The sequence below is a fragment of the Megalobrama amblycephala genome, linkage group LG19, assembly GCF_018812025.1.
Source record: "Megalobrama amblycephala isolate DHTTF-2021 linkage group LG19, ASM1881202v1, whole genome shotgun sequence".
Lineage (NCBI taxonomy): Eukaryota > Metazoa > Chordata > Actinopteri > Cypriniformes > Xenocyprididae > Megalobrama > Megalobrama amblycephala.
In genome coordinates this window covers 25,969,349-25,989,547 of record NC_063062.1, presented here as the reverse complement: position 1 = coordinate 25,989,547, position 20,199 = coordinate 25,969,349, and the positions used below count along the sequence as shown (strand labels likewise).

The 20,199-nt window shown below is 38.8% G+C and overlaps 3 protein-coding genes across 6 annotated transcripts; all 3 read left to right on the top strand.

The window, feature by feature from the left end:
- The first annotated feature begins 139 nt into the window (after positions 1-139).
- Positions 140-639, top strand: LOC125253772 (histone H3). Its single transcript, XM_048167879.1, has one exon. It carries the CDS (start codon positions 191-193, stop codon positions 599-601), a length of 411 nt encoding a protein of 136 aa, XP_048023836.1. The 5' UTR covers positions 140-190; the 3' UTR covers positions 602-639.
- Positions 640-1,507: 868 nt separating this feature from the next.
- On the top strand, positions 1,508-1,943 carry LOC125253784 (histone H2B-like). Its single transcript, XM_048167892.1, has one exon. The coding sequence runs from the start codon at positions 1,523-1,525 to the stop codon at positions 1,895-1,897; it is 375 nt and encodes a 124-aa protein (XP_048023849.1). The 5' UTR covers positions 1,508-1,522; the 3' UTR covers positions 1,898-1,943.
- Positions 1,944-8,279: 6,336 nt separating this feature from the next.
- Positions 8,280-19,553, top strand: LOC125253764 (stonustoxin subunit beta-like). 4 transcript variants are annotated; one of them, XM_048167872.1, is made up of 6 exons: positions 8,294-8,465; positions 8,842-8,934; positions 9,109-10,833; positions 14,779-14,814; positions 17,375-17,406; positions 18,638-19,529. In XM_048167872.1, exons 2-6 carry the CDS (start codon positions 8,844-8,846, stop codon positions 18,653-18,655), a joined length of 1,902 nt encoding a protein of 633 aa, XP_048023829.1. In that variant the 5' UTR covers positions 8,294-8,465; positions 8,842-8,843; the 3' UTR covers positions 18,656-19,529. The 4 variants fall into 4 exon arrangements, with proteins under 4 accessions (XP_048023827.1, XP_048023828.1, XP_048023829.1 ...); XM_048167870.1 differs by having other exon boundaries at positions 8,280-8,465; positions 17,375-19,552; XM_048167873.1 differs by lacking the exon at positions 14,779-14,814.
- The last annotated feature ends 646 nt before the right edge of the window (positions 19,554-20,199 follow it).

Below are 20,199 nucleotides of genomic sequence, written 5' to 3'. Positions count from 1 at the left end.
TGTTTGAAAAGAGGAAACGCGCAGTCATTGGCTAGCGATCATGAGCACATGTCACACACTGGCCAATCACAGGCCTCCGCATCCCCTCGCGACACTATGAGCTCGTGGCCGCGCGATGCTTTAAAAGCAGGAGTGAAACATCAAGCCGCATTTCCAGCACAAGCAGGACAGAGAGAAGGAGAGTTGAGCAATGGCAAGAACCAAGCAGACCGCTCGTAAATCCACCGGTGGTAAAGCCCCGAGGAAGCAGCTCGCTACTAAAGCAGCGCGGAAGAGCGCGCCAGCCACCGGCGGCGTCAAGAAGCCCCATCGCTACAGGCCCGGGACCGTGGCTCTCCGAGAGATCCGCCGTTATCAGAAGTCCACCGAGCTGCTGATCCGCAAACTGCCTTTCCAGCGGCTGGTGCGAGAAATCGCTCAGGACTTCAAGACGGATCTGCGCTTCCAGAGCTCCGCTGTCATGGCCCTGCAGGAGGCCAGCGAGGCTTATTTGGTGGGTCTGTTCGAGGACACCAACCTGTGCGCCATCCACGCCAAGAGAGTCACCATCATGCCCAAAGACATTCAGCTGGCCCGCCGCATCCGCGGAGAGCGCGCTTAACCCGCATCAGCGCATCACCCCAACGGCTCTTTTAAGAGCCACACACTCTAACGCACAAAGAGCTGATCAGATAATATTGATGTGTTATTTACACATAACGAAACGCTTCTGAGTAAAATATTAAAATATGCTAGTCCTCTAAAAGAAAATAGAGGCTTTTTAATAGTTACTTAATTGCATTTAGAACTGAGTTTTTTTTTTTTTTTTCTTTTTAGATGAAACTTTATAACTAGAATATTTTTGTTTTCAGAAACATTTCTCTGAGATTAAGTTTCACAGACAGGGTTTATACTAAGATCTTAAATTAGGATTTAATTATTTTATATAAATGTGCCTTAGAAAGAAATATTTCTGTTGAAACAATGACACTGACATTAGTTAAAGCTTAAACATGTATTTTAGTCTCAGACTAGCTTTAATCCTCGTCTGTGAAACTGGGTAATTGTCTAGTTTGTGTCACATGACATGATTTATTCCTGTAGACTTTGAATTAAGTGGGTTACAAAATAAAGACAAAACTTTGGGCCTTTGTTTAAGAGACTTTTTTAATCATTCTTCTCTCAGATTCTCTCAATCTATATGGAGTTTTCAAACACAATCCTGCAGAATATTTGTCTTTTCACAATCCGATTAAAACGAAAATAAAGAGCGGGAAATGAAACAAAGGAAACTGGGGGGAGGGGTGTCACTCAAACTGTTGGCGGTGGGCGGGGCTATCATTTAACAGCCTGTGATTGGCTCTCATTCAGCGCGTGATGCTTTGAGTTGTCCAATGAAACACGAGTTTATGGGTGTGGCCTATGAAAACAGGCAATCAGGTGATCCCGTCTCTCTGTGTAAATTAGCATATGGTAGAGAATAAAAGCCTCTGTGTCGCTCGTGAGTCACATTGATTCGTCAGTTCTGCGATCATTCAGCATCATGCCTGAACCAGGCAAGTCCGCGCCTAAGAAGGGCTCCAAGAAGGCCGTCACGAAGACCGCCGGTAAGGGAGGAAAGAAGCGCAGAAAGTCCAGGAAGGAGAGCTACGCCATCTACGTGTACAAAGTGCTGAAGCAGGTTCATCCTGACACCGGCATCTCCTCCAAGGCGATGGGCATCATGAACTCTTTCGTCAACGACATCTTCGAGCGCATCGCCGGTGAGGCGTCTCGTCTCGCTCACTACAACAAGCGCTCCACCATCACGTCGAGAGAGATCCAGACCGCCGTGCGTCTGCTGCTGCCCGGTGAGCTGGCCAAACACGCCGTGTCTGAGGGCACCAAGGCCGTCACCAAGTACACCAGCTCCAAGTAGAGTCCCCGAGACTCCCACACACCCAAAGGCTCTTTTAAGAGCCACCCATATACTCCCACAAAAGAGATTCTGATGTTTGATATTATTTAAGGGGTCTAAAGCTGCCATTTTTGCTTTGTTTGTTCTCAGTTAGTTTGTAAATGTTTTGCACACTCAAAGTTTAATGTATTTATCACTCAAAATGTGACTAGCAGACTAATGTTGTTCTTAGTTTTAACTGCATGCTTGTTTATTCAAAATTGCTAAAATTAAGAATGTTTCTATGAATGTCTAACCTTTTCCTTAGATGACAGTCTGATCTCTCTCCACGTTCTCACATTTGAGGCCAGAATCAAGTAACTTTTTCTGTATTGTAATCAGATTGAGGCTGATGAGGATAAAGTAATTCTCCAACTCTAGTAACTTTAACTCCAGTAAATACAGCATGTAGAGAGACTATCTGTAATCTATAATGGACTGAATTTAGTTATATTAGATTCCTTAATTCTTGGTCTAGGGGGAAAAATAGAAACCAACAATAAAAATTAAGGGAGATGTTGATGTGCTCCTGACACCTTTTCATTTGTTTAAAACATGATAGCCATAAAGAGATCTTTTATTTTACTGACAAAAAGAGTAGCGAATAATAAAGGCTAATTAGTGAAAATATAATACAATTTATCTCAGGAAATGCGATCCCAAAAATAAAAACAAAATAATCTAATTTTAGCAGAAACTAATATATTAAAATAAAAATCCTTAAAAGAAAAAATCCACAAATCAAGAGAAAGCGTTTAACTCTTGTGCTGTTGAAAACCCTCTAACGCTCGTGGTGTTCCCGCTCAATATGACAGGCCTGCAAAAAACTGCTTCTAAATCTCTCGTTATGCTACTTTATCACCAAATATTGGATTGGATCTTTTTGTCAGCTTGTCTTTCAGTTAGGACAGATTTTGTATTTATTTTTGGAACTGATTGATCGGAGCCTCACTGATTTCAGGATAAAGTTCATCTTTGTGAAAAGGAAAGCCTGTAATACTCAAAATGGTTTGTTTGTGTACATGATTGTGTGTATGTGCGCGGATGCACGAGTCTGCATGTATCCACACATCCACAGGTCCGAGGCCTTTATTTTGCCAGATCACATGTGAACATGAACATGATGAACGCGCTCCTGAACACTGATTGTTTCTCTGATTTTCTCTGAACACACTCCTTACAAAACCCTTAACACGTATTTTAACGACATTGTTAGAGTAACACACACAAGTTAAACAACAAGTGTGTCTGTGAATGTAGACGTGAAGGAAACCATCAAGCAAGATGAATCGCTTCTCGGCTGATTGTGGACGCTTATATCTCCACACTGATCAGCAGCAGGTGTCAGCAATCTGCACAGACAACAGATAGAAAAAGAAACACAGAAAACAATCAAACTCCAGAATAACACTGATCGTCTGTTAGTGGGTGGATATATTAGGCAGCAAGTGGACATTTTGTCCTCAAAGTTGATGTGTTAGAAGCAGGAAAAATGGGCAAGCGTAAGGATTTGAGTGAGTTTGACAAGGACCAAAGTGTGATGGCTAGACGACTGGGTCAGAGCATCTCCAGAACTGCAGCTCTTGTGGGGTGTTCCCGGTCTGCAGTGGTCAGTATCTATCAAAAGTGCTCCAAGGAAGGAACAGTGGTGAACCGGCGACAGGGTCATGGGCGGCCAAGACTCATTGAAGGCTGGCCCGTGTGGTCCGATCCTACAGACGAGCTCCTGTAGCTCAAATTGCTCCAGCAGTTAATGCTGGTTCTGATAGAAAGGTGTCAGAATACACAGTGCATCAGTTTGTTGCGTATGGAGCTGCATAGCTGCAGACCAGTCAGGGTGCCCATGCTGACCCCTGTCCACCGCCGAAAGAGCCAAACCACATGTCCAGAAAAGTTGGGACATTTTGTAAAATACAATAAAAACCACAGTCTGTGATTTGTTAATTCTCTTGAACCCTTTTCTACTTTTTTTCTACTTTTATTTGTACTTTTTCTAAAAAAGTACAAAGAAAAGATTTCCAGTGTTTTCACTGACCAACATAATTGTATTTTTGTGAATATAAACACATTTGAATTTTGATGGCTGCAACACACTCCAAAAAAGTAAGTAAGTGAATTGGTAATAGATGAAGGTCTCATGTTTGGGTGTAAAAGACTTTCTTTGCAAGAAAAGATGGGTCATGAAGCAGTGTTTTGAAATTGGCCATCACTAGATATTGTTTTTTGGGTTTTTTTTGGCAGACAATAAGTATTCTTGTTGCTTCATAACATTAAGGCTGAACCACTGCAGTCACATGAACTGATTTTTAAACATGTCTTTAGCAGCTTTCTGGATCTTGAGAGGTTCAGTGACATTGACGTCAATAGAGGCCTCACTGAACCATCGAGTTTCATCAACAATATCTTAATGTGTTAATTCTGAAGATGAATGAAGGAACATGTCCTAGAAATGTTTAAGCTAAATTAGGAGCTTTCTGAGAGGAGCTTTAATAATACAGGCCTTTGGGACCAACTCCTTGAACCTCCAGTCATTCACACTGTTCTCAACACTAAAGCTTTATACCTGTCGACAGAAGTCTTTCTGTTTGTGGTTCGAGACTCGTGATGTTGACCCTGTACAATGCACATTTTCTGTAGTTTTGAGCTTATTGCAAGGTCTTTAGACAAAGCAGCCTCCATGTTAAAAATGTATGTAGCCGTCATTTCTGCACCATTTCTGTAGACAGTTCTTCTCTGGGCTCACACAGCCTGGTTTGTAGTTTTTAAAAGGTGTGAATCTGTGAGCCAGTCCTGTTTGAGATCAAACCAGAGGGTTATCCTTTGGCCCAATCCGGCTTTCCTCCATAAGATACTTCTGCACCAGTTTATTCATCAGTCTATTGAACTGTGTTCTTCCAGCCAGCGGTTATTGAGTAACGTTCTCTGCTCCTGTGCCCTGTGAGAGCTTTAATGTGGAGGCTACAGCACAGTTAATGCAATCAGAGCAACAGTGGCCCTCTATCTAAGCAGAGGCTGTCACGATGGGTTGTTGGGGTTATTGCTTTGGCCTACAAGATGTCTGGGCAACCTGTGCCTGGGACCATGGGGGGGGGGGGGTTTGGTTACTGACTGGATTTTGGCGGACTGTTTTATAGTTGCGATTGTCTCTTTTAGACTTTACCTATGACTACAAACTGAGCCTCAAGAAAGAACAAGCACAAGGGAGTCTTCTACGTCATTCCTGAAGATCTTCAACCTGTGGGCGGGTGAGTATTTATGGTTTAGGCAGAGACATAGCCATCATTTCAGAAGTGAGGGGGACAGAAAAGTACCAGTTTTATTATCTGATTTTTTTTTGTTTTGTTTTTTTTTATCTCGTCTCTTGCTTTTAATTTGAAATCAATTTGCTTTTAATGAGAAATCAAATAAACTACTGAACAATAACCAATATCTATAATATTTTTCATACATTTTATGACAATGTTATGATTGGTTTATGTACTGGATTTTATACAGTGTAAAATAAAAGATCACAGAATAAGGCAGAAAATATGCAGTACCTGTCTAAAGTTTGGAAACAATCAATCAATGTTTTAGTCTCTCCTGTGAACCAAGGCTGAATTTATTTAATCAAAAATCCATTATAAAAACAGTAATATTTGAATGTCACAGTTCATAAGGTGCACAAAGAAGAAGAATCAAGTAAAAATACTTTAATGAAGATACTCAAGAGAGTATAGATGAAATACAGCACCATACAAACAAGAACAAAGACTAAGGGAAAACACAGGCTATCTCAGAATTATTCAGACGTTTTTGATATTTTTGGCACATTTTTTACTAGTGGGTGCAAGACACTATTTTATGTAAGTCAAAATAAAGTAAACTGTAACATATTATACCCAAAAATTATTCAGACACTTTGACCTGACCATGTTTTGCTCAAGTGTTATCTGACATAATTAAGATATTTTTTTTTTTTTTTTTTTTGGACACCGTTTAACGCTGAGATCTTTTCATATTTTGTTACCATTTTTTTTAAACTATAGTGAATAAACTGAATTAATGAATGAAATTGTAATGAGGCAGAGGCGGCGTTAGAATCCATACGCAGTAGTTTAATAAAATCCACAGCAAACAAGTCCAAATCGACAGGCAGATAGCATAAACGTGAGGCAGGCAGAGGTAGAGACACAATAAGGCAGTCCAATCCAAACAACAGATCAAAGGGGTAATTCAAGAGGAAGAAACAGAACTAAACAGGCAATGGTCATACACAAGATAGCAAGACAATAATGAATAATCGCTCAGTAAGGCAGGTAAACTTAGCCTGACTACGTCAGACTTCCTACTTCCGCTCAATTTCATTTCGCTTCTGTACTCAGTCTGATACAGCGTCAGAGCTTTCTGTTTCCCACCGGTCTGGAAACAGCCGGGCCAATCAACGAACAGAGGGCGGGCTGAGAGCCGTGACGTAGATGCTAAGCGCAGAGTTTTACATTGTAGGTTAGAGAAATCGAAAACCGAAACGACCGCGGAAATGGGAAACGAGACACGGGATGCAAACTTCGGGATGCATTAACTTCGCATAATCTGCAAAAGTCGTTTACAGCCATGTTCACTCCGGTATTTCGCTCGCATCATCATGTGTTTACAACAGGTTTACAGTGGAAGTTCAATCATAGATTTGAGTTCGATGCATGATGTCTGTGCTTCGATGCGGCTGTAGAGGCGCATAACATACGTCATAACTAAACGTATCTGATTGGCTTACGGGTAACCAATGATTTTAAACTTCAGACAAGCGCCCCCTAGCGAGAGAGAAAACACTTCTCTATTATGCCATTCCAGACTCTGTCTACGAAGCAAAGTGAAGTAGCAGAGTCTGGTATTACCAGGCTAAGGTAAACTGGCAATACTTTGCAATAGCCTGATAGCCTAGCCATGCTTAAATGTCCCACAAACAGGAAGTGACTCATGAAGCAGAGGGAGCGACACACAGTCAGTAATCGGGAGAGGGCTCCCTCTGCTGGCGTGACGTTACAGAAATGCATAAGGTGTCTGAATAAAATTTGGCTTGACTGTATAAAATATGTTTGCAAATCTCAACATCTACAGTGCATAACATCATCAAAAACTTCAGAGAAACTGGAGAAAATCTCTGTGCGTAAAGGACAATTGAACTGTTCACTGAACTTTCTATTCATCAAAGAATACAGAAAAATTAAGTGTATCTGTCACGTTTTGAGTTTGTTCTGAATATGTGTTTCTATTCATTCATTAAGTTCCAAGTTTTATTGCTCTGTTAATTCAATCTAATTAAGCCTTGTATTTCAGTCTGTTCTTCGTCAGTTCTCCATTGTGTGTACTTCTGTTTGTTTCTCAGTCAAGTGTATTGTTTATAGTTATTGTTAATAAACCGTTTTCTGCCGCACTTAGATCCAGCCGCATCCTTTGCTGTAACCAAGTGTGACAATATCATGGTTTCTACAACAATTGATAAGACTGATAATAATCATGCATGTTTCTCGAGCAGCAAATCCGTATATCAGAATGATTTCTGAAGGATCATGTGACACTGAAGACTGGAGAGAATTGTCACAATTGTGTGTTTTCACATTTCTTCAGCCAATCCGTTTCTGCTGCTACAGCGAACAGCTGAATTACTTCTATGAAACCATGATCTGCTTTTATTTTTTCCTTTTTTATTAAAAGTATTTAAATTTGTTAGCTATAGCATGAATTATCTGATATTCTGAGTGTCAATTATGTGCAAGTGAATGTGTTTTACTGTTTAAATGCTTTTATAATGATTGCGTTAGGCGATGGGTGCCGCCATGTTAGTTTGTACTACAGTTCAGAGAATCAGATCTGTGGGATTCACAACACGCAAATTCCTCCACTTCTCCTAAAATACATGAAAGTGAGCTGGTGAACAGATAGAAGAATAGAGTAAACCAAGACTGATCACACCGGTGTTAAGGGTTCAGAATAAAATGACAGGTCATGCACAGACTATCTTGTCTCTTTAATTCAAATGTAGATTTACATTGGCCTACAATGAAGTAATGAAGTGCAGTTTAAAAAAAAAAAATATATATATTTTTTTAAATTACAAATAATAATGAAAGGCAACTGAAGAATAAGCGCCCAGGGCTGCAAGTCCCGAACTATCAAACCAGAGTCCTAATACAAAAGCAGAACAAATGTAGACAAGAAAGTTAGTCAACTAACACTGAGAAGGCCAAACAAGACCTGAAAAACAAGACTAAATAACCTCAAATCAAACCAACTAACAAGGAACAGGGAACTGACAGTAACAGAAACCGAATCGAAACACGGGAGGGAGTGATTTAATCTGAAAAATGTACAGAGCCAGATATTTACCCTCTTGTTGAGCAATACACTGTCTAACCAGAAACCAGTTTTTCTTCCAGAAAAAATGCTTTAAGGAAACATTTCCCAAAAAAAGTACTATAAATATGACCAAAAAACGCAGTTGGCTTCAGACTTCAACTGAAGACATTACCAGACAACTTCTGAACATAACGAATACACACAAGGACCCCAGGTGAGACATCACTTTAAAATGATACGGACAGGTAATGTTATGACATGAATGTTATGAGCTGATCTGAACAGTATTGCATGAAGACTCAAAATGCATTAGGAATAAACATTATGTCTTCAGACTAATCAGATGCATATGTCATTTCACCACAGCCAATGGTTAAACATTATTTATTTGATTGTATTCAGTAAAGGAAGGATTTATGAGTTTTTTATTTTTTTGAGTTTTTTAAACACTGAATTAGATTGCATTTTAAGGAATTTTATGTGAGAACTAATGAAATCAGTAACACGTAAAAAGAATTTCAGAATGATGAAGTAGTCATTATTAAACTTCATATGTGTAAATCCCCATTGTTCATTGTTCTTTACTGCAGTCATGGCATCAGAGACCATTGAAGTGGCAGCTCTGGGAAGACCTCTGTATCCTGGTATGCTGTATGACTGCCGCAAGGATGCCTTCATTCCAGGTGCTGTACCTACTGAAATTATTTTTATTCCTTTTTCACCCAAACATGAATCAACAAAACAGTACATGTGTGGTCATTTTGAGACAAAATATGAAGCACACAAATATTGGCATGTTTACTTCAACAGTACATTGCGTCCTCATACGTAACTGTTAAAGCCATTTCTCATTTCAGGTGTTACTCTGTGGGATAAGAAGTTACTGAGTGAAGATTTGGACAGTCATCCACAGCCCATGACAGATTTGAAGTTCAGCAGCTCCGACTCTCTCTCTAGTAAGTCCAGTCTCCTGGATGTAAGCGCTTCCCTGAAGGCCAGCTTCTTGGGAGGACTGGTGGAGGTGGGAGGATCTGCCAAATACCTGCGTGACACCAAATCCTCAAACCAACAGTCCAGAGTTACAATGAATTACAGTGAAACCACCAGATTTGACCAGCTCACCATGACCCAGCTGGGCTCAGCTCATATCACCTATCCTGAGGTGTTTGACCAGAAAACTGCGACTCATGTGGTCACGGGTGTAACGTACGGAGCTCAGGCCGTCATGGTGTTTGATCGGACATTTTCAGAAGAGGAAAACAAGCAGGAGATTGAGGGAGAAATGAATATCATGGTCAACGCCTTCCCTGAATTTTCTATGACGGGAGAAGGACATATAAATATGACAGATGTTGAAAAGAAAATGGCTGAGAGCATCACATGCACATTTTATGGTGACTTCCGCCTTGAGGAAAATCCCACCACTTTCATGGAGGCCCTGGATGTGTACAAGAAGCTCCCCGTTCACCTGAAGGAGAATCCAGATAATGCAGTTCCAATAAAAGTCTCTCTCTATCCTCTTTGTCTTCTGAATTCAAAAGCAGCTCAGTTGGTGAGAGAAATCACCACACTTCTGGTTTCCAGCACTGAAGATATAATAGAGGGGCTGTTAGAGGCAGAGAGGACATGCAACGATCTCTCCAGAAAACCACTGGTTAATGTTTTCAAAGACATCAAAGAGAGGCTCAGTTCATTTCAGGACTGTCTTAACATTTACAAAACTGTGTTGCTGAAAGCAGTGGCCAAGGTCTTGCCTGCTATACGAGGAGGAGAGAAGGAGGAGAAGTCACTGGAAGACATCCTGAAGATCCACTACAGCTCCCCTTTTATAGCTGACATGCTTAACCAGTGGTTAGATCAGGCAAAGTCTGAACTTAACCTCTTGAGTTCTCAAACCAAGATGCTGGAGGGAATCAAAACTGAAGATGCAGACAGTCTCAACATCCTCCTCCTTAATCCTGATATTGATGTTGTGGTGTGCTTGACCTTCACATCTCTGAAGTATGAAGACCCGTATCTTTCAACCCTGAAGAAGTTTCTGGAATCTGACGAGTTTAAAAAGCTAGATGAGGGAATGAAACAGTGTTCTCGCACATTAGCATTAGAAGTGTGGTTCAACAAACCTGGTGTCATCTTAAAGATGAGAGAGAACTTATCTCTTTTCAGAAGTTTTTCTGAGGCTAACAAAGATGAAAAGAGATACCAATTCATTTTATCTGCCATCTCCAATCCATCCAGTCCAGGCTCCTCCATCTATCTGTATGAAAAAGGGCAGCTGACAGACACACAGTTCCAGCCCGTGTCGAAGCCTCCCCCTCCAGAAGTGAAGGAAGTGAAGGAGCGCAGTGTGTCCCTGAAACTGCAGAAGTCCCCGACTGGAGAAACTGTGCAGTACAGAGTGGAGTACAAGCCGGTGAAAGCAGATTCTGGCTCTGAGGAACAGTGGCTTGTCAGAAACACACCTGATGAAGACTTTACTCTGACTGGATTGGAGTTTGAAAAGCAGTACTTGATCCGCTACAGGATTGTGGGTAAAGTGGGAGTGAGTGAAGCCAGTGACACTATCAGCCCCAGCCCCATAGGTAAGTGTCAATATGCACTTTTTTTTTTTTGCATTAATGTTGATATATATATATATATATATATATATATATATATATATATATATATATATATATATATATATATATATATATATACAGTGGGTACGGAAAGTATTCAGACCCCCTTAAATTTTTCACTCTTTGTTATATTGCAGCCATTTGCTAAGCTCATTTAAGTTCATTTTTTTCCTCATTAATGCACACACAGCACCCCATATTGACAGAAAAACACAGAATTGTTGACATTTTTGCAGATTTATTAAAAAAGAAAAACTGAAATATCACATGGTCCTAAGTATTCAGACCCTTTGCTCAGTATTTAGTAGAAGCACCTTTTGATCTAATACAGCCATGAGTCTTTTTGGGAAAGATGCAACAAGTTTCTCACACCTGGATTTGGGGATCCTCTGCCATTCCTCCTTGCAGATCCTCTCCACTTCTGTCAGGTTGGATGGTAAACATTGGTGGACAGCCATTTTTAGGTCTCTCCAGAGATGCTCAATTGGGTTTAAGTCAGGGCTCTGGCTGGGCCATTCAAGAACAGTCACAGAGTTGTTGTGAAGCCACTCCTTCGTTATTTTAGCTGTGTGCTTAGGGTCATTGTCTTGTTGGAAGGTAAACCTTCGGCCCAGTCTGAGGTCCTGAGCACTCTGGAGAAGGTTTTCGTCCAGGATATCCCTGTACTTGGCCGCATTCATCTTTCCCTCGACTGTCCCTGCAGCTGAAAAACACCCCCACAGCATGATGCTGCCACCACCATGCTTCACTGTTGGGACTGTATTGGACAGGTGATGAGCAGTGCCTGGTTTTCTCCACACATACCGCTTAGAATTAAGGCCAAAAAGTTCTATCTTGGTCTCATCAGACCAGAGAATCTTATTTCTCACCATCTTGGCAAACTCCATGCGGGCTTTCATGTGTCTTGCACTGAGGAGAGGCTTCCGTCGGGCCACTCTGCCATAAAGCCCCGACTGGTGGAGGGTTGCAGTGATGGTTGACTTTCTACAACTTTCTCCCATCTCCCGACTGCATCTCTGGAGCTCAGCCACAGTGATCTTTGGGTTCTTCTTTACCTCTCTCACCAAGGCTCTTCTCCCCCGATAGCTCAGTTTGGCCGGACGGCCAGCTCTAGGAAGGGTTCTGGTCGTCCCAAATGTCTTCCATTTAAGGATTATGGAGGCCACTGTGCTCTTAGGAACCTTAAGTGCAGCAGAATTTTTTTTGTAACCTTGGCCAGATCTGTGCCTTGCCACAATTCTGTCTCTGAGCTCTTCAGGCAGTTCCTTTGACCTCATGATTCTCATTTGCTCTGACATGCACTGTGAGCTGTAAGGTCTTATATAGACAGGTGTGTGGCTTTCCTACTCAAGTCCAATCAGTATAATCAAACACAGCTGGACTCAAATGAAGGTGTAGAACCATCTCAAGGATGATCAGAAGAAATGGACAGCACCTGAGTTAAATATATGAGTGTCACAGCAAAGGGTCTGAATACTTAGGACCATGTGATATTTCAGTTTTTCTTTTTTAATAAATCTGCAAAAATGTCAACAATTCTGTGTTTTTCTGTCAAAATGGCTGCAATATAACAGAGTGAAAAATTTAAGGGGGTCTGAATACTTTCCGTACCCACTGTGTGTGTGTATATATATATATATATATATATATATATATATATATATATATATATATATATATATATATATATATATATATATATATAAGATATATAAAGATAAACAGTAACAATCAGTGTTTGTATTGACAACCATATTTACTAACCGGTGTGGCTATTAATAAATGTGTAACATGTTGAAAAGTGTTTCCCATTTGACTGTATTTTATCCTTTGTTCATGTTGTTACAAATAGTCCAATAGATAGATCTATCTATCTATCTATCTATCTATCTATCTATTACATTAGACATTTATTGATCAGTCAGTGTCTCTTTGAAAAAGAATAATAAGGAGGTCATGGTTTAATCTAAAATTTCGTTACAATGACTTGAGTGATGCAACAATTGTCTCATTATTTCATGCATATTTCTATACAGTTATGCAAGTAAACATTTGAAAAAAAAAAACTACTTTATCAGCAGTTGTCTTCACTTTTGCATGGAAAAGACAAAAAAAAATATACAAAAAAATTGTTGTTTAATACATTTATTGCAAACATATTTAAGTTTTTACCTCTAAGAATGAAAAATAGCTTCAGTTGAAGTAAACTGTGTGAAATCATATGGCAATAGTAAAGGAGGAAAAGTAAAGCAGGCTAAACCGGTTGAACCTGGTGAACTGAAGTTGAGAAGAGATCGACTCAAACACTGGGTCACTTCTAACATGAGTCTACTGAAGCACATATTCACTGTTAAAATCACATTTAAATACTGTTGATTCTACTGATACCAAGAGTTGAATGAATATCTGAAAACAATGTGTTTTTAAGAATTTAAAGCTGCAGTCCGCGATTTTTCCTCTTTGTCGCCATCTCTGTTTGAAACATACGATTGCAGTCATCTGCGGAGCAGTTATCTGTACGTGTGTTGTGCCTCGGCACGGCTCGTCAGCGGATGAATCTAATGCTTGCTGTCAGTCACGGCACCGGTGGATACTGTACTTCAGAATCACAGATTGTATGTCTTGAAAGTATGATCAATATCAGACAATATCAGAATTTTCACTGGAAAATATCATCTGAACAAGTAAGTAACATGTCTGCCACTTTTGTTCTGACCAACTGAGGAAAAAAGCATTAAGCCTACGATAAATCGCGCTGCCAATGATGATTAAATCTAACGCTTATCTCAGATCATGCCAAACCACAAATTATTATTACTGTTATATTGTTCTCAAATTGTTTATGTTAACAATGTGTATATTAGCGTTACCTGTAGATTTCAGTTTCTGTATCCACTCCACAGTCCGATGTCTTTTGCTTTTTGACTACGGGTGAATCTCCAGTTGTCACTGATGATTGTCATTTGGATCTTTCTGGATTACAATCTGCCATCAAGATGATAAGTTTAATTATTTCAGCTGCTGTGAGAAAAGGCTATAAATGATCCGCTACAAGCAGCATCCTCAACTAAAACTAAAACCGATTAGCCTGAACTCCTTCCTTTCTGTTTACGGACGTGACGTAATGACGCACAGACAAACTGCTGTACGCTCGAATTTCCTGCAGAAATCCACCATGTTGCTCTTATTATAAAACATTATTACAAGCTTACCGTTGTGAATCAAGCAAAGATATTGAGATTTGAACACTGGCTGGTTATGTACTTGCTCAAAATTTGATTTTGGATCATTTTTAACCAAAAAAAGTTACGGACTGCAGCTTTAAGAAATATGTTTTTGTGCTATTAGTATTTAAAACCAAACATCAATGATGAATTTTTATGATTTTAATAATTAGAGCTAAAACATGCCCTCCATGTATTCACAGACATTCTCATAATAAACAGTATAATTATGACAGGCTGATCAAATAATTGATCATCAGGCATTTATTGATCAATCAGTGTCTTTTTGAGGAAGAATAATAATCCATTCGATCGCAGTTCCTCTTATAATTGACATGTTATTTCTCACAGATTACAGATTTAAGGGTTGTGTCACAGACGCTTACATTCCCTCAAATCAAATCTGATCAGTTCATGCTTACACAAGACAAATCAAATGACATATATAGCAGTTGTGTCAGGATCTGGGCTCTGTGAACAGCAAAAACATTTCTCTAAATATCTTCTGTGTAGGAGGATTTGTAAAGAGCTTTATCAAAACTAAATCTCTGCTCTCAGAAATGATCCTCCATCATCTCATATCATGTAGATCATCATATTAGAAATGTGTTAGCAATAATTTGCAGGGATGATTTTCTCTTGACATGATAATCACACTCTTCATGTCTCTTGATTTCCACAGACACTGATCCCAGCACCAGAGACGACTTCCTACAATGTAAGTCACTGAGAATCAAGCAGAAACTTTGACACAAAACACTCATGAAGTACAGTGGCTTTTTCTTTTCTATGATCCGCCAAATAAAATAACAGTAAAATAACAGTATCCATAATTAGATTAATGGCAATTCATCTAGTATTTTAATGCAGGATAATTAAAGTGATGCAACATATTAAGACCATGGAGTGACTGTAAAACACATTAATGTCTAGACAGCGGAACAAACAGATAAATCAGGATTAATCTTATCCTGGTTGTTAGCCTGTTCTGGAGAATAAATCTTTATAGTAACTTAATAGCTTAATTTAGCCTGCTTTCATTCTGCTTTCATTTCATTCAGTCAGTGTTAAATTCAGCCAGGATAACTGTAAAATCCCAGCTTAATCCCTTATCTTGCTTTTGTGTTAAAAATGTGTCTGTCATTGAATCATTCATTCAAGAGATTCATTCAAAAACACTGATTCATCCAGTAATGAAACAAGTGAAGTCTTAATGAGTGTCATTGAATCTTTATCTGAATATGATTTTTAAAAATCATTCATTCAAATTAATTGAACATATTAAATAGACTGCAGAAATTAACATTTTGTCAGAACCTCTAGTAAATGACGTTATTTTGTTTAGTTGTGTGTTCAGAATCGAGATCTCTATTTGAAGAAAAAAAATGTGATTCTCAGTTTATCCTGAATCGTGCAGCTCTGTGCTGTTCATTATGTGTAAGAGATCAACATTATAAACCCTGACAGGTGCAACAATATTACAGTAATATTAATACTGATCTAAAGTTCTTTTTCAATGCACTCAATAAATGAAACACAAGATGGCGCCAGTTGTTTGTATGAAATAAGATGCATGTTGCCATGGACAACAGTGAACATGAGTGATAAATGCTGATGGACCAATCAGAATCACATGTTATAGAGAGCCATGTAATAAACGCCTCAATCGAGTTTGATTTTTGGCCTTTAGTTTCATTGATTCGAACTGATGGAGCGCTTTAAGGTTTCCAAACTACAGATGAGACGAGATTCTGTGAGATAGAAGAAGATCCTAAATCAAGTTCAGATTTAAGACAAACAGTGTTGGGTATAGTTACTTTGGAAAGTAGTTAGTTAGGTTACAACGTTACCATCAATTAAAAGTAATCAGTTATGATACAGCGTTACCTATTCATAAAAGTAACGCGTTAGAGTACTCATGCGTTACCAAAAATTAAAAGCCGTTTGCAGCGGCTCACACATGACAGACACAGCCCCCGGCCCCTTTAAATGCACCTAGAAGTCGTGACTCCCGACAATGAATAACGTCAGTCATCCGACTAAATTAACACTGCAGGATAACAATAACAGGAAAGACAGTCCGCAATAGGCTATTCCACATGGCGTTTTATTTATTTATTATCACAGAACATATTATTAATCAAAATTCGCACCTACCCAGCCCGGGTAGCCTAGGCTACTGTATATTATGAGCACCACAAGATAACTCCTGATTTTTCTTTAACTTTAAATAATGCAGTTATCAAAGTACAAGTATGCTTACTTGTAAACACAACCTTAAAACAGGCTTGCAGATTTAAATCCATTTAGAAATGATGAACAACCAGCCAGCCAACGATCTAACAGAAATTAACAGCTGCCTGTCAAACAAAAATGATAACAAACCGAATTAAATCCTTCACTGCCACACAGGCAAATGACAAATCGCTTAATAGCCGAACTAACAGTCACAGTCACAAGCCTAAATTCGCTTTAACACAGTCCTCTTACATTTACTCTTCAAAGTAGTGATTAAAACGTAGCAGAAGCTTTTCACCAACGCAGAGTGTGCATTTTACCGTTATGTTATGTTACAAATTGAAAATAATGTGCGTACTTCCATAAACCAAACGATGTCCTCTCTGCCATCTTGCCGGGAGTTCACACAGGGTCAGGCGCAGGGCACAGACAGACGTATCACAGCCATTGACTTTACGATCACAGAGCTTCGGCTCCGCTGATACATCCGCAGGTGGCACAGTAGACCTAGGCCTACTGTCTGACAAAAAGCAGGCTGCAGTCGGGATTTTCCTTTCCTTAAAATAACGGATTACTTTTTTAAAAAAATAACGAAGTTACTGATTACTTACGCACGAAACTAACGCGTTAAGTTACACATTTCAGGAAAAAAGTAATTAGAGTACTCTAACGCGTTACTTTGTAAAAGCCGTTACTTTACTTTGTAACGCGTTACCCACAACACTGAAGACAAATCCTATAAACTCGTCAGATCTGAACTCAAGATTCTGTAATAGATCCAGACCAGAGCAAAGCATGCTGGGAACTAAACATCCACTGCCCAGTTTCAGTTCATTCAACACAAATGATGAAGTGAACTTCAGTTTGACGTGTTTAAGTGGATTTACTCCATTAAATCAGGACAGAATGTGCAGTAATTGTGTGGTTTAACTCATTTTAATGAAGCTCATTTAACAAGCAGCAGAAATCATGTTTACAGTGTAGATTAAAAGATGGACAGATTGATGATTCCTGATAGTGATGTGTTTTATCTCCATCAGATTCCCATCGGATCACTGCGGATCCGAACACAGTGAGTGAACTCCTCCTTCTGTCTGAGAACAACACAGTGATTACATTCACTGACAAACGTCAGTCGTATCCTGATAATCCAGACAGATTTGATGTTCCTCAGGTGTTGTGTAGAGAGAGTGTGTGTGATCGACGCTGTTACTGGGAGATTAAGTGGAGTGGGACATATGTGTCTATATCAGTGTCATATAAGAGCATCAGCAGGAAGGGATCGGGTGATGAGTGTTGGTTTGGAGCTAATGATCAGTCCTGGAGTTTTATCTGCTATCCTGACAGTTACTCATTCAGACACAATAACATAAAGACTGATCTCCCTGTAAAGCCCGTCAGCAGTAGAACAGTGAATGGTGTGGATTACTATAGAGTAGGAGTGTATGTGGATCAGAGAGCAGGAACTCTGTCCTTCTACAGCGTCTCTGGAGACACAATGATCCTCATCCACACAGTCCAGATCACATTCACTCAACCGCTCTATCCTGGGTTTTGGGTTTATGTTAATGGATCATCAGTGAAACTGTGTTGATGAATCAGAACAGACTGTAGAGATTCTACCCATAATGCTTTGAGCTCATGATAAATCAGTGACTGTCACACACTGGCTTGACTAGATAATCCAAGATCATAGGTTTGACACAGAAAGACGATGAACACTAATATTTAATAAACACTAGCAGGAAATGTTAACACAAGAAAATAAACATAAGATGAGGGTTTAAATACACCAGTTAATAAGAGACTGATGGCAGGGGAACGGGGAGATGTTTAAGGTTAGAGATGAGAAACTATTAAGAAACAATACTATATAAAACACGTCAACACTCTGGGAAACAAGCATTTCGCTGAGACAAAAAAAAAAAAAAAAAAAAAAAAAAAAACTTTAAACAAATAAAAAGTATAAAACTTTTTTCTTCATTATACTTCCATGAGATTTCCGTGCTCCACTTTTAAGTCACATGTCCACAACATACAGATCCCAGCATAAAAACTAATACAGTATTTGTTATTAAAGTATCAACATCATTCAGAAACATTAAAGCAAGCACAGATTGACATGACGAGCACTTACTTTATGATCACAAGATGACCGTTTATTTCATCTTATTGTTCCTTAAAAAATACAGCATTTTTATATTTAAAGTGTTTATTACAAACAAATTATTAAATGATAAAAAATGAATAAATGTAACTGAACTAAAATTTGCGTTGCATTTACTGTCCTGTGAAAACTGCAGCTTCCCCAGAACCCCTGATGGTGAGAAGTTGTCATGGTTACAGACACTGTTACTATGGAAATGAAAACACAGGAAGCAGGAACTAAACCACAGGAACTGAAAAACAGACACAACAAGACAAAGAGATTTCAAAATAAGAGTCCATGAAGACAGACATACGAGTTATCATGACAGTGACAGTCAGATATTATATTATTGTGTTATAGAGTCTCTTCATTACATTACTGTGTGTGTGTGTGTGTGTGTGTGTGATAAATCCTCACATAGATCAGTGTGTGTGATCATCATGAGCGACGGTGTGTATATGAGCTTTTCTCAAACTCTGTTTTATTATTATGTCACATCAATCATTTATAATGTGTGTAGAATTGAGATTTGTTCAGCATATTTTAATCCAGGAGTATTTTAGGGGTTCAAGCGCTGAAGCTGCTGCATCATTATTGTGTTTGTACTGTTTTATCAATTATTGTTTTCTGTTTTAAACATGTTTGGGTGTCAGAAACTGTACTTTATAGAGTAAATAAATTAAAATTGTCTAAACTGTTGGTCTAATTTACTCATGACAATATATATAGATAAAATTCAGACAATTTAATATGCCACTAGAAACAACTATAAAATTATATCTATTTCAGGACGTCAGTGTACAAAGTCTATTTTAGGCCAGAAGTGTCTCAGTTTTGGTTCAAGGTTAAAGAGAGATGCTATATGTTTGGATTTATATGTGAGACACAAAATATCCTCACTAATATAGTGTTTAAACTCCAAATGTTTGAACATGTTTGTAGTTATTATCAGTTCTTCAGCTCGTGTCGTTCAGACTTCAGTACAGATCCCAGTTTATCCCGCCGGTGTAATTCATTATTGATCTGTGTTTGTTTAGGGTTCGAGATGAACTATATAGTCTGAGCAAAACCTGAACATCAGTGTAAATATATCAAACATATTTTGTAAAAACAATTACATTAAAGGTGCCCTAGAACGTTCTTTCACAAGACGTAATATAAGTCTTAGGTGTCCCCTGAATGTGTCTGTGAAGTTTCAGCTCAAAATACCCCATAGATTTATTTATTTTTTAAAAAATTTTTAACTGCCTTTTTTGTGGCATCATTAACTATGCACCGATTCAGGCTGCGGCCCCTTTAATTCTCGCGCTCCCCGCCCCCGACTATAATACAGTGCATAAACAAAGTTCACACAGCTAATATAACCCTCAAATGTATCTTTACAAGAAGTTCGTCATGCATGCTTCGGATCATGTGAGTATTGTGTTTATATGAGTATTTTGGATGTTAACGTTTGATTCTGAATGAGTTTGATGGTGCTCCGTGGCTAAAGCTAACATTACACACTGTTGGAGAGATTTATAAAGAATGAAGTTGTGTTTATGAATTATACAGACTGCAAGTGTTTAAAAATGAAAATAACGACTTGTCTTGTCTGTGAATACAGTAAGAAACGATGGTAACTTTAACCACATTTAACAGTACATTAGCAACATGCTAACGAAACATTTAGAAAGACAATTTACAAATATCACAAAAAATATCATGATATCATGG

What these genes read in the sequence shown, in the direction of transcription:
- LOC125253772 (XM_048167879.1), top strand. Translation starts at nt 191, where the DNA reads ATGGCAAGAACCAAGCAGACCGCTCGTAAATCCACCGGTGGTAAAGCC.
- LOC125253764 (XM_048167870.1), top strand. Translation starts at nt 8,844, where the DNA reads ATGGCATCAGAGACCATTGAAGTGGCAGCTCTGGGAAGACCTCTGTAT. An exon ending in CAAGGATGCCTTCATTCCAG is followed by an intron (nt 8,935 to 9,108) that starts GTGCTGTACCTA and finishes TTCTCATTTCAG; the next exon opens with GTGTTACTCTGTGGGATAAG. An exon ending in CAGAGACGACTTCCTACAAT is followed by an intron (nt 14,815 to 17,374) that starts GTAAGTCACTGA and finishes TATCTCCATCAG; the next exon opens with ATTCCCATCGGATCACTGCG.
- LOC125253784 (XM_048167892.1), top strand. Translation starts at nt 1,523, where the DNA reads ATGCCTGAACCAGGCAAGTCCGCGCCTAAGAAGGGCTCCAAGAAGGCC.